This window comes from Epinephelus lanceolatus, chromosome 8, assembly GCF_041903045.1.
Source record: "Epinephelus lanceolatus isolate andai-2023 chromosome 8, ASM4190304v1, whole genome shotgun sequence".
Classification (NCBI taxonomy): domain Eukaryota; kingdom Metazoa; phylum Chordata; class Actinopteri; order Perciformes; family Serranidae; genus Epinephelus; species Epinephelus lanceolatus.
In genome coordinates, this window is record NC_135741.1 from 6497127 (window position 1) to 6511939 (window position 14813).

General features: G+C 37.5%; 1 protein-coding gene across 1 annotated transcript in view; it reads left to right on the forward strand.

Annotated features, from left to right (window-relative positions):
* Window positions 1-4944: 4944 nt before the first annotated feature.
* The window catches only part of LOC117258622 (natural resistance-associated macrophage protein 2-like), a 32640-nt gene continuing 22771 nt past the window's right edge, over window positions 4945-14813 (forward strand). The window contains exons 1-2 of the mRNA XM_033629665.2: window positions 4945-5235; window positions 14161-14250. Of these exons, the coding sequence (XP_033485556.2) occupies window positions 5196-5235; window positions 14161-14250 (130 nt within the window). The 5' untranslated portion in view covers window positions 4945-5195. The remainder of the gene's footprint in view (window positions 5236-14160; window positions 14251-14813) is intronic.

A 14813-nucleotide genomic window follows, 5' to 3' on the forward strand; every position in this document is an offset into this window, starting at 1 on the left:
AGACAACGACCAGCAACACAGGACACACTGCATTTTGTTTTCCACGGTTACTTCCATTGTTCTACCGTCCATCATTTCCACCACTGGGGATAATAACTGCAGAGAATTTACGCTGATGCTCTTAAGCCCCGTTTCCACCAAACACTTTCATAACAGTAACCCTTCAGACATGGTACCTAGACCCTAGTGTTTCCACTGCAAACAGTATTCTTTAATGTGGGCGGGTTTTGAAATTTCCAGTTTAAAGTCAGGTAATTGTTGTCGTCCTTTTTCAGCAGCTTCTCTAATGTGATGATTGGACACTTTTATCTGCTTTATGTAATTGTAAACCGAATATTTGGGGTTTTAAGACCTTTGATCAGACAAAACAAGGTGTTGATGTCATTTCGGGCTCTGGGAAACTGTGGTGGACATTTCTCACCTTTTTTCTGACATTTTAAAAACTGAACAATCAATTGATTAATTGGTAAACTACTGGACAGATTAATCAATAATGACAATGTACAAAAAAATACTCTATTCAAGTTGGTCAAGTTTCATTGGTCATTTCGAGATCTACAAATTCAAGTCAGCTTAAATAAATAAATGAATAAACTCAGGTTTCTGAATCTGTATTGGTTAAATTACACACCAAAATTCAAGATGAAAACTTCACATGAACATTGAGGCTCCAAAATATAATCAGTCGAGCTTAGATGTAACTGATCAGACCTCTAATAATACAGAATAATATTTACAATTTGGACAGAATAGTTTCAGATTCCTTCACACAAAAGAAATGTAATTTTTCTGTGATAACTTATAGTGTAAAGTGATACAGATATCACAAAGTAAAATCTAAATAAATAAATCTACTGACTATAATGAAGGAACATTAAGTATCGCTTTAAAATACAGCCTGTGTTGTTCAAGATAAATTTGTTAAAATAAGGTACCAATAAAATATTGATTTCTACTTGATTTACAGTGGAAGAAAACAAGACTGTCAGGAGTTACAATTGGGCAATTAAGAGAAAAGAATAAATGAATTATACTCCAGTATTTTTGTATGTATCCTGGGAACCTACATGGTGCTATTGCACAACACTGTTAGGGGGGAAAAACACTTATAACACTTATAACACTTACATGATATTCTGCTGAACCTGTAAGGTAATGAAGGTATTTCAGAGTTATGATTAAACTGCATGGGTACAGTGAGGTGACAAAAGAGGTTTTGGGAAAATCTCCAAACTCAGATGAAGGGGTTATTTAATTTAATTTAATTTAATTTAATTTAATTTAATTTAATTGTCAGCAAGTCCAAATGAGATCAAAATTTTTTCAGGACAAGACAGACCTGTCCAAGGTAGCAGCTACACTGACTTACTGAAGAACATTTAAAATACTACAGGACTATTGTAACTCTTTAATTACACAGTAACAACAAATTAACATCAGTGAGTACAACTATTGTCATTTTGATTGCATATTGTCACTAAACTTTGAAATAACATAATTATGTCAGGCCTGTAGGTTCTGCAGAACATCAGTTTTAGCACCATTTTATCCTAAACTTTTTTCTTTTGTTTTGCTGTGTTTCCCAGAACCTTGAAGATACGCAGTATTTACAAAAACTTTTTTTTTTTTTGTAAATAAGTAAAGAATTTATTTATTTATTTATTTATTTTTAAAGCCATCTGGAACTTTAAAGCATTCTTTTATTACATTATTATGCAAACAACAAAAATAATACTGTAAATCAGTGGCTGCAATAATGTGAACATTATCGTAATAAAAAAGACCCCATTAATTACAATAAGATCACAAATGCTGAGCGCCACTGATTCATTATGACTTACTGTAAGAATATAATAGAAATATTACAAGCAATTTACAAGCAACAGTTAATAGCCGAAGTGATTACTGTAATGCAGTTATCTCTTGATGCACAACCGCCCCCAAACAATATCACAGTGATTCATTAATTAAACCTTTATAATACAAAGTGATCCAACAAGAGCAATTCACTCTCCTTTATAAAGGACAGCAGTGCTTTCAGTTATTGTAGTAAGGTATTGGTGGCAACATGATGAGACATTTCAGTGAAATGTCAGCTTCATGGTGGAGCTAATCTGTCGAGTCAGATTCATCTTCTGCAACCATAAATGTTTGTACAGTTAACGCTGATACATCCACAGACAGATGTTGAGATGATTCATGGGATAAGTGGAAACTTTGACCTGCTGGTGTCTCTACAGATCATCAGAGTTAGTGAGCTTCATCCTCTGGGGACTGTGAATATCTGTACAAAATTTAATGGCAATCTGTCCAACAGTTGTTGAGATATTTTCAGTCTGGAGTGAAGCGGTGGACCAGGAGATTTTGGCTCAGTGTCTCACTGTCAGTATCACTTCAACAGAACAGAGCCATCACTGATGTTATTAGTAACACCTGATTTTCCCACTGAGTCAAAATGTCTGCTGTGATGAAGGCCTATAAATCCAGGTCAGGTCAGGGTTAGAGGAGGAACACTGTCCTGCATTTGGTTTGTAGCGTTTGTTCCAAACTGAGGTGTGAATCAGTCAGTGTTTGTCTCCACCTGGTGGCTGCTCCTGCTCCGATCACCCACTACAAGACTAAATCAGACCATGTTCTTTTCTGCCGCTAGAGGGCGGTATAACACCTGCAGCCAGAGGCAGCAGGACATCACTCAGTTCAATTCAATTCAATTCAATTCAATTCAGTTCAGGGGACCTTTATCCTTAAGGCAATTCTTGTGCCAGAGAATGCTTTAAATTACAATAACACCAAGTACAGTTGCCACAATTTAATGTTCACTACCAGAACAACCAGGTCAGGGTCACTCACTGGGTCCAGTTTTAGAAACAATAGTTTTAAATATCCGGCAAAATATACAAATATACAAGATAGAAGTGTTCTCAAGGAGCAAAAGCAAAACCAGTGTCTAACAGAGGAACAACAGAAGTACGATAAGAACAAGAGTTACCAAAAATGAACTAAAATGGTGGAAAAACCACTCTGCCCCGATAATAAATGTTATATTGTATATGATAAAACAATTAGAAGTAGTATTGCACATGATTTTGATATTGATATTGATATTGAAAAGTAAAAGTGCACATGATGTTGAGAAAATATTGAACAAGATATTGAAAAGTTTTATTGTACATCATATAAAGTAATAGTGCAGCTTATGTAGGTGAATATCATAACATGGCTGGTAAGTTTTTGAATCTTTCTTTATATATATTTTGCATAATTATCGTCTGTATTGTCTCTCCTTTGAGACCACATAGTGTGTTTTATCAAACAATCATCTAGATTTTGCATTAAAGCAAATATAGCTGTATTTTAGCTTCAAATATAAACACTTGGGATAGAGGTAAGGTCAAAGCCATTGTACTGTTGAAGTCATGTCCTCTGTTGTTGTTACTGGAAAGCTGGGTTTTTTAAAAGCAGTTAAATGCAATAATTTAACAAAGGAACACACAGTTATAAGCTGATTTTAGTATTTTAAAGGACCAGTGTGTGATTTAAGGGAATATATTGGCAGAAATTGAATATAATATTCAAAGCTACTTTTCTTTGCTGTTAAGTGTTCATTATAGTAGCCCAGAACACCAACGCTGGCTTTACATAGGGCCATTAGTTTTCTTCCACGCTTGGCACATGGGACATCTTTCAGTATGTTGCAATTTACAACTTCACCACTAGATGTCAGTAAAAGCGTCACACTAGACCTTTAAGACTCACTATTTTACATTTTGACAACTTTTCGGCCAGCCAAAAATTAAAAATCAAAAAATATAAACAAGAAAAATGGCAATTAGGTCACTTAGAACAATGTATTTTCTAAGCAGCTAATCCTGTGTCACAAATGGAAATATATTCCCTTACTGCTAAGTTTAAAGCATGCTTTCAGGTCTCCTGATAAATAATCAAGCCTATAATGTTATTATACAAACAAATATTAAAGATAACAGATCAGAAAACAATTAAATGGCACACATTTTCAAATTCTTCAAAAACATAATTTGATATCTTTGAGTAGAAATGGCCTTGCTTCAGTGCAAACTGTAAATTGGTCAAACTATTTACTTTTCCGTAGCTCAATATTGGGTTTATTTTCAAACTTGTAGCCGGAAACAATCCTTGTTTTATAGTCTGAGACTTTTATTCTGAAAGGAAACAACAACAAAAACCTTTATATTTACACAGCACATATAAATTAAAATAAAATAAAAAGTGTTTAAATGCTGGCACAAGATTTGGTACAAGGTTCAAGACTGAGGACGGTGATTGACTATCAGCAGATGTTTACTATTTATTCATTTATTTGTTGCCATCAGTTGTGTGTATATGTGTGCATATGTTAGTTTGTGTATATACATAGTTTGACAAAGCAAAACAATCTGTCATGATTTGATAAGAATATAAAGATGAGATCATTTTTTAAAGAAGGTTTATATATATAAGAATTTTTATTTTCCAAGTTTTTTTGTAATCATTTTATATCTCGCTGTAAGATAAATATAATTGGTGATTAATTTAATATATTAGAATAAGTCTAGGAGATTTAATTATTGTAAAACTTAATACTGATGGGGAGCTACACAGCTGACTATTATTAATTTATGAAGAAAGGGTGGTAATAAATAAGTTTGTTCTTCCTCTCACTCCTTTTTGGACGTGTAACTCAAATCATTATGTGTTGTTTTCAGTATTCATGCTTCCTTTAGTAACCTGTTTTTTTTTATATCTGTTTACTACTGTATGATTATTTTCTTTATTTGCTACTTACATGTTCGAATATTCTACTTTTACTAACAAAAAACCTTTTTAACATGAGTTTTATTTTGGTAATCTGCCAGTGAGTCTGGTTTCCTGCTGATCCAGGATCAGCTCAGACTGTTCACTGTATAAACCGGGCCACGTGACAGAAACACGACATCGGGTTCTTGTGAAACCCTGCAGGTGTGTGTTTGTGGACTTTTGTCCTCCTCTTCTACCTGTCCGGTGAGTCCACACCTTCAGTCGGAGGGACGATGTCCAACCTGCCGGATGTTCCTGCTCTCCATAAACTGGAAACAACCGGGAAGCGGCAGGAAAACAAAATGAATCAAGTTCCCGGAATGTAGTTTCGTTTGGAGGTTTTTGTTTCCTCAGAGTTTGAAGAGAGTAACTGAAGAGAAATGTCTCACAAGAGGAAGATGTTTGCCTTCCTGCGCTCAGGTGAGTCAACTTTAATTAATATCTCAGATTGTTTGTAAAGACAGCTGTGGTGGAATGTAACTGAGTACATTTACTCAGGTGGTGTAGTTAAATACACATTTAAAATACTGCTTGTTCCATTTTATGGCACTTTCTACTTCTGCTGCACCACAGCTCAGAGGGAACTGCTGTACTTTGCACCTTGAAATTAATGTATTACTAATTCATAGTAACACTGAACGTGAAAAACGAAAAAGTTTTATTTAAATTTCTGTTTTAAGCCCAACGTTTACCAAAAAGTTATATGTTAGATTAAAAAAAAGAAATAGTTTCAGAACTTTGTGTCTTAATGCATCAGTATTACCAATCTAACAACATCACATGTAATAAAATTTTATTTTACAGCATAAAGTCTACTTTTTCATTTGACACTTTAAATTAAAAGGTAGTTTTCAACCTGCTCCCTGTTTTTACAGCTGTTTGTGTTTACGTGACTGGTGGGAACCAATATGTTTGAAACTGGTCCAGTATCTATTGAGAAGGCTGCAGCGTAAACACTCGGGGCAATTGTGCACCCTCAGTGTGTGTCCTCTAAGGGTGTTTTCACATGTAGTCCTTTTTAAACAAACCAAACTCAGTCCTCTTAAAGTGCACCAAAAAGTGGACCAACAGAAAAGGGACTCGGTTCTTTTTGTGTTCACATTGTCAGTTCATTTGAAAAAGGACTCTCAGCTCTGATGAGGCCTCAGTCCTCTTTCTGTTCACACTACAGCCTATATATAATATATATGTTAACACAGTTTATTTCTTTACTTTGCCGTGACACTGCAGTGTGGTTATGAAGCCCTTTGCTTTCAGAAGAACTTAAAATTGGAGCAAACATTAGTGTTTCTGTGCTGCAGACTGTTGACATTTGATGTATTCTACATTCCGCATCTGGAGACATGTGGTATCTTCTGTGGACCAAACTACTCCTCGTTCTGCGTCCTTGCAAGCGTTGCAGGCCAAAGTGGTTTCGTCTGTTTTTTCAAGTGTCCCAGGTCAACAGCATGTGATCTAGAGGACTAAATACAACAGCAAAGAGCAAAGTGAACCTGGAGCACTTTGTGTTCACAAGTGACAGGTTAAGTGAACCGCACTGCGGACTTGAAGTGTACCTGCCGTCTGCAGCGTGCTGTGTTCACTTCACTAAATATTTCCAAAGAGCGCTTTTTCCTTTATCATTTTTGACCAAAACTGGCTGCTCTGATCCTCCTGCAGCCACGCTGGCCATATTACAGCAACAGAAATGTGTGCATGCATGCACAGCGACTACAACAAGCCGGGTTGCAGTGAGGGCTCTGTGCCTGCCAGACGCTGCCTGCACAGCACGTGTCCGTGGGACCCGTCGCGCGCACCCGACAGGCGCTGAGGTGGCGCGCACTGTTAGTATCAATACTTTTGCAAATTTGTATTGTATCCGGATACAGCGTTTGAGTATCGATACTTTTGACAACCCTAGTGTCTAGGTACCATGTCTGAAGGGTTACTGTTGGTATTGTACTGAAAGTGTTTGGTGGAAACGGGGCTTTAGTGGATGTAAATGGACGATGCACATTTGCCCCAAGTGGTAACACTGAAGCCTGTTTCGCTGCCGCCAGCTGCAACAGTCTCACTAAAACTTGGACCATTTTCAAGAACTATTGTCACCTTTTGTCACTTGGACACAAAAACATGTGAAAATGGGGTCCAGATTGAAAAATGCCAAAGTTGCCCTTTAAGTACATCTTACAGCTAAACCTTCTGGATTTTAAATGCAGGACTTTTACTTGTAACAGAGTAATTTTACATTGTTGTATTGGTACTTTTACTCGAGTAAGAGATCTTGAAATTCAGTTGAAGTCAGACTTCATATGGACACAGCTCAAAAGGGTCAATAGTGTGGAGAATTACAATACAATAATAAAATAAAACAAAACAAAGATTAATAAAGTAAGTCCACAAAAGACATCCCACAGTGACAGTACATTTTCAAACACACATAGTTACACATTTTAGATGAGAACCTGATGGAGCTCAGTTCAGGGTTGGTAAAGTTACTGTTTACAGACTCAGATATCCTACACATACATCTATATATAATGTCCCTTATTACAGTAGAGCAGGGTGCACCTACATTAACAAACAGTTGTCTTCTACCACTTCTTTATACTCTAATGATCAAACACTACGTGAGCTCATTTAAAAAGTGATTTATTATGTGACAAAGTTCATACTGACCTCATCATGTTGTAATGTTTAATGACATTTATCATTTCCGATGGGATAATGTAACATCCCCCATGAAGTTCTCACAGGAAGTTTTGCTGTGATGTTGTTTTCCAGAGGCACCAGATTCGCTTCATATCAGCTGGTTGCAGTTTGATTGCAGGGTGTCTGCAGGTCCTTCTTTAAATGTCTTAAATTCAGTGCCACAACAATAAGGCCTTAAAAGTCATTAAATAGTCTTAAATTTGAATTTGTGAGGTCTTAACGACTACAAACATTTTATCTAATTTCACAAGACCACATAGATACTACTTACCTGCGATGCTTAAATAAGTAAAACATGATTTGTCCAAAAATCTGGCCTAAATTTGGTTAAAATGTGTCTTGAACGAGTCTTAAAAAGCGTCTGATACCTGTAGACACCCTTGGTTAATTGCAACTTCATTTAGGAATTTGCACCATTAAAGAAAATTTCAACAGACAGGCCCTTTGTTACCTGATCTTGTGTCTTGTAGAAAGTCTCTGTGTCAATATCAAGTTTTCAGACTGTAATGATTGTAGTTTATTTAACTGATTAATCATTTGGTCTACATTTAGTGCCCCATTAATTAGGGACACGTCTAAAAGCCTTGTACATGGGGCCCCTGCTCTATCCACTAAGCCACCAATGCCCCTGGATTTGTGTTTCTGATATTCTTCCCACCTCATGTTTATATCTCAGTGTAATGCACTCCAGTTCAACCCTACTGCAAACTACAACCTCTAAAATTAGATTAGATTAGAGTCAACCTGATTGTCAGTGCACTGAGACAACAAAATCAGTTCAAACTAATACACACGTGTGTACATTTACTGCACTTGTAAAGCACCTTTTACAAGTCCTTTGACCACTCAAAGTGCTTTTACACTACATCACATTCACACACTGGTGGCCGAGGCTGCCATACATGGTGCCGCCTGCTACTCAGTAATGATTCACAGGCACTCACAGCCATCAGGAGCAATTTGGGGTTCAGTAGCCTGCCCAAGGATACTTCGACATTTGGACTGGAGGAGCTGGGGATTGAGCCACCAAGCTTCTGATTAGTGGACGACCTGCCCTGCCTCTGAGCCACCGATAAATTGTAATACATTGAATAAATCTAGAATTTAAGGCAGGACAGGTTTATTTAAATAGCACATTTTAGCAACAAGAAAATTCAAAGTCCTCTGTATATAGTAAGACATAAAACCACTGAGACGAAGTGCAAAAGAAACACATTATAAAAAGACATTTAAATACAATTAAATCAGTCATAAAAAAGTTACAGTGCAGTGTGAGAAATGAATAAATATTTGATTTAATTAAAGGCAGGGGCAAACAGAAAAGTCTTCAGCCTTGATTTAAAAGAACTTAGAGTTGCAGCAGACCTGAAGTTTTCTGTGAGTTTGTTCCAGATATTTGGTGCATGAAATCTGAACGCTGCCTCTCCATGTTTAGTTTTGACTCTGAGGACACAAAACCAGATGACCTGAGAGGTTTCGACGGTTCATAGTGTAGGAAAAGATCAGAAATGTGTTTGGGCCCTAAAACCTTTTACCGCTTTATAAATCAACTGCAGCATTTTGAAAACAGTTCTTTTACAGACAGGAAGCCAGTGTAAATACGTCAGGACTGGAGTGATGTACTGTAGAATAAACAGTGAGGGTACGAATATGTTACGATAAATATACAGTATGAAAAGCCATGAAATATAGTGCAGGTATAATAATGGCAATAGTGAGATAACACAAACAGAACAAACAGCTGGAGGTGATATGAGTACAGTGTATATAATTTATGTCAGATATATACAGCATAGAGACAGTAGAATAAATACAAGTCAAGTTAAGTCAACTTCTACAGCACTTTAAACACAGAGTTGATCTAAAGTGTTCTCGCAGCACACACAGAGAAAAGCAAACACAGAAGTAAGAACAGAAATACAAATCTGTAGTAGTAGTAACAGCAACGAAGACAATCACATTATGTACAGTTAAAGGCTGGTGAGTGAAAGATGACCTCAGTGGTGGAGGAGAATCGGACGGTGGGAGGAAGCAAATTCCAGAGTTGGGGCAATAGAGAAAGCTCTGTCTCCATAACACTTAGTCCTGGATCTCAGGACAGACAGAAGTCTTTGGTCAGACGATCTCAGTTCTTTCACAGTGTGATATGGGGAGAGGAGCTCTATGATGTCAGAGGGGGCGAGGCCATTTAACAATTGTAGACATATTTATGTATATAAATGTGTATGGGTATGTGAATGCTTATATGGTACAATTAAGTGTATGTGCAGTATTGTAACAGTAAGAAGTAATTATAATACATCAGCTAGAGGCAGAGACGGCCATACTGCAAATAATAATAATAATAATAAATTAATATGTAGTTACATTAATACCTTTCTGGGGTATCAGTCAAAACTGAACATTATTATCTTTGTAAAAGTAGAATTTATGGCTGAGTTTTATTGGATTGCATTCGGTTTTACTGGCGTACCTAATAAAGTGGCCACTGAGCGTCAAAGATTTCAAGACAGAAAGAAAAGTCCAAGGTGACGGCTTCAGATGCCCAAATCCGAAGATATTCAGTTTTTAATGAAATAAAACAGAAGGGGAAAAAAAGATAAAATCCTCACAACTAGAGAATGATTGAAGTTTTTGCTTAAAAAATGTCGGTTAAAAAGTGTCGATCAACTAATCAATTTATCTACCAAACATAAAATGTGTTCGTTTTGTCGTATACCAGTGATGGGAGAAGTTCGCACATGTTTTACTTGAGTATAAGTAGCAATACTACAGTGTAGAAATACTCAGTTACAAGTGAAAGTACTGCGTTAAAAAAACTCTTACTTCGGGAAAGTGCAAATGTATTGCCATTAAATTAAAGTACAAAACTATTCAGTATGCAGAATGGCCCATTGCAGAATACTGTTTATGATATTATTATTACTGGATTATAATTACTGATGAATTAACATCCTCCTGACACCTGAACTTTAATTTGGTATGCATTTTTAATTTATCCTAGCTATTTGGGATTAGCAGGATCTGATTAGTATAAAAGACTAAACACTGTCAACTATAATTAAGTCCCAATGTTACTGTTACCATTACTGTTGCTAAAATTGGTCACATTTGTTGCCATAACAAACCACAAACGTTATTAATCCAGCCAGCCATAAAATGTGATCAGGTTTTGGATCTTGTCCACTTTTTTTCTTTTTTTTAAAGATATTTTTAGGGCATTTTTTGCCTTTAATTGACAGGACAGTGAAGTGTGAGGTCTAAGTTAAGCAGAATGAAGTGTAAAGTCAAGTAAACCCAAAATGTGATGTCCTCATATGAGGACACAGGGTCTCAGGAGGATATGTTCATCACATTAATGTTGCAGCTGGTAAAGGTGGAGCTAATTTTCTTTGCTTTCTATACTGCTGGGTAGTTTAACGTGTGATAATCATAGTTTATTAGTTTATTTATATTTTGCATTGATAATCTGAATCTCCACAGTAATTTATGTTGTTAAATACATGTAATGGGGTAAAAAGTACAACACTGGCTCACAAAATGTGGTGGAGCAGGAGCAGAAAGTGACATAAAATTCAAATACTTGTGGAGAAGTACATTAAAATTGTACTTATGTATATTACTTGAGTTAATGTACTTAGTTACTTTCCACTACTGTCATGCATACATGTGACCATGCGCGCAGATGACACTGGGGACTGGGGGGGGGACACGTCCCCCCCAGATTTAGAGTGACCCCGATCTGTCCCCCCCACACATAGGTAAAAAAGAGGATCAATGTTCGGAGCAGATCCTTGCTGAGTTGGGAAAGCAAGGTGTTCAATTTTCCACGTAATTCTCGGTTAATAACACTGCAAAGCTGATCCATTGATAGCCCGGTGTTTGTGCTACGACTAATGGTGCGTTCAGTTGTACTCGTAAGTCGGAGTTTTGAAGTTGGAAAAGCGTTGAAATCTAGCATCTACAAGCACAAACGTTGGGGTTTTCATTTCATTTCATTAACTGTCCATTTTTTTCGAATTCCATGTTCCATGTCCCAGTTTTTAAACTGGGAAGCGCTCAGTTCGGAGGTTACGTTGTTCAGAGCTCCAAGTTCCGACTTCCAGTGTAAATATAACGCACCATAAGGCACGATTCTCGACCCCGGGGTCCTAAGAGGAGCTGGTAGCTGTGCCTGTTCCTGTAGCGGTAAACAAAGTGATCATATACAACTGTCTAATGACTGAGGCTGAGCTGGTGATTTTTCTGCCACATGAAGCCAGAGAAGAAAGAAAAATAATCACAAGAACAAGAACCAAAAAATGTAAATATCCTATGCCTGTTGCCTGTTGACTTTCCCAGATGTGGCAAATATTTGTTTTGTAATGTTGAGTAACTAGTCTGACAATAATAAGAAGGCATTTGGACTGAAGTAGGCTAAATGTAAAATAACAGCATTCTAGGCTGTAGGTGAATATCTTTAATGTTGTTATTTCTATGTATAATGTTATTTTAGTAAGCAGCAACAGTTTGATCATGTATGGCTAGTGTAGATTCTAATGTTTATTGCAGCTTCAGTGTATATATATATATATATATATATATATATATATATATATATATATATATATATATATATATATATATATATATATATATATATATATACAGTACAGGCCAAAAGTTTGGACACACCTTCTCATTCAATGTGTTTTCTTTATTTTCATGACTATTTACATTGTAGATTCTCACTGAAGGCATCAAAACTATGAATGAACACATGTGGAGTTATGTACTTAACAAAAAAAAGGTGAAATAACTGAAAACATGTTTTATATTCTAGTTTCTTCAAAATAGCCACCCTTTGCTCTGATTACTGCTTTGCACACTCTTGGCATTCTCTCCATGAGCTTCAAGAGGTAGTCACCTGAAATGGTTTTCCAACAGTCTTGAAGGAGTTCCCAGAGGTGTTTAGCACTTGTTGGCCCCTTTGCCTTCACTCTGCGGTCCAGCTCACCCCAAACCATCTCGACTGGGTTCAGGTCCGGTGACTGTGGAGGCCAGGTCATCTGCCGCAGCACTCCATCACTCTCGTTCTTGGTCAAATAGCCCTTACACAGCCTGGAGGTGTGTTTGGGGTCATTGTCCTGTTGAAAAATAAATGATCGTCCAACTAAACGCAAACCGGATGGGATGGCATGTCGCTGCAGGATGCTGTGGTAGCCATGCTGGTTCAGTGTGCCTTCAGTTTTGAATAAATCCCCAACAGTGTCACCAGCAAAACACCCCCACACCATCACACCTCCTCCTCCATGCTTCACAGTGGGAACCAGGCATGTGGAATCCATCCGTTCACCTTTTCTGCGTCTCACAAAGACACGGCGGTTGGAACCAAAGATCTCAAATTTGGACTCATCAGACCAAAGCACAGATTTCCACTGGTCTAATGTCCATTCCTTGTGTTTCTTGGCCCAAACAAATCTCTTCTGCTTGTTGCCTCTCCTTAGCAGTGGTTTCCTAGCAGCTATTTGACCATGAAGGCCTGATTGGCGCAGTCTCCTCTTAACAGTTGTTCTAGAGATGGGTCTGCTGCTAGAACTCTGTGTGACATTCATCTGGTCTCTGATCTGAGCTGCTGTTAACTTGCGATTTCTGAGGCTGGTGACTCGGATGAACTTATCCTCAGAAGCAGAGGTGACTCTTGGTCTTCCTTTCCTGGGTCGGTCCTCATGTGTGCCAGTTTTGTTGTAGCGCTTGATGGTTTTTGCGACTCCACTTGGGGACACATTTAAAGTTTTTGCAATTTTCCGGACTGACTGACCTTCATTTCTTAAAGTAATGATGGCCACTGGTTTTTCTTTAGTTAGCTGATTGGTTCTTGCCATAATATGAATTTTAACAGTTGTCCAATAGGGCTGTCGGCTGTGTATTAACCTGACTTCTGCACAACACAACTGATGGTCCCAACCCCATTGATAAAGCAAGAAATTCCACTAATTAACCCTGATAAGGCACACCTGTGAAGTGGAAACCATTTCAGGTGACTACCTCTTGAAGCTCATGGAGAGAATGCCAAGAGTGTGCAAAGCAGTAATCAGAGCAAAGGGTGGCTATTTTGAAGAAACTAGAATATAAAACATGTTTTCAGTTATTTCACCTTTTTTTGTTAAGTACATAACTCCACATGTGTTCATTCATAGTTTTGATGCCTTCAGTGAGAATCTACAATGTAAATAGTCATGAAAATAAAGAAAACGCATTGAATGAGAAGGTGTGTCCAAACTTTTGGCCTGTACTGTGTATATATATATATATATACACACATGTCTCAGAATGTCTCATTCTCACATATATATATATATATATATATATATATATATATGTATGTATGTATGTATGTAAATCCCATATGCACCCCTGCATGTGACCACTTAAAAGAAACCAAAAATACCATGAAACATACTGACATGATAACATGCAACTAACGCTTTTTATTATCCTGATTAATTAATGGATGAATGAGGCTTCATTGGGGACCCAGCAACACTTCGTTAATTTGCAATACATTTGCACTTTTTTCTCATGGCTCTGTGTGTGTGGAGGATTTAGTTTTGTGTGCGCTGTGATCACGTACAGTGAGTTATAATCTCAGTATAATAACCTGTTTGCTTGCAGGCAGAGAACCTCCGCCTGAGAACATCCACATCTCCTGTCTGCCTCCCAGTGTTCCCACAGACCACGAGACAGAACAAACTGGAGGACAAGGTGAGGACGTTTGTTTTGTAGACACTTTTTGTTTTTGTTGTGTGTCGGGAGAGACGTCTCCTCTGACACTGAAAGATCATTGTCTGCTTTCTCTTTTAATCCAGGGCAAACTGTTGATGCTCATTATTTTACTACTGAATCTCTGCACTTCATCTGTCTGCTTTCACTCACCTGTCACTGTCACTGTGTGTGTTCAGAGTATGATCCTTGTTTTAAACCATGTTAGCAGCGAGGCTCGAGGGATGGCAGTGTTGGTCGGCTGGTTCACCATTTTGAATCAGGCTGAAATATCAAAACAATTAACTGATGGATTTTCATGAAATTTTGCAAAGAGAACTAACGGGGACCAGAGGAGGAATCGCGATGGCTTCAGTGACCCCAACTTTTCCTGTAGTGCCACCAGCAGCTCATTTTTATGCCTCCACGCCGGTGACAGCTGTGACCATAAGCATTATGTTTTTGGTTTGTCCATCCAGCCATCCCATCCTTGTAAAGGCGATATCTCAAGAATACCTCAAGGGAATTTCTTCAAATTTGGCACAAATGTCCACTTGGACTCAACG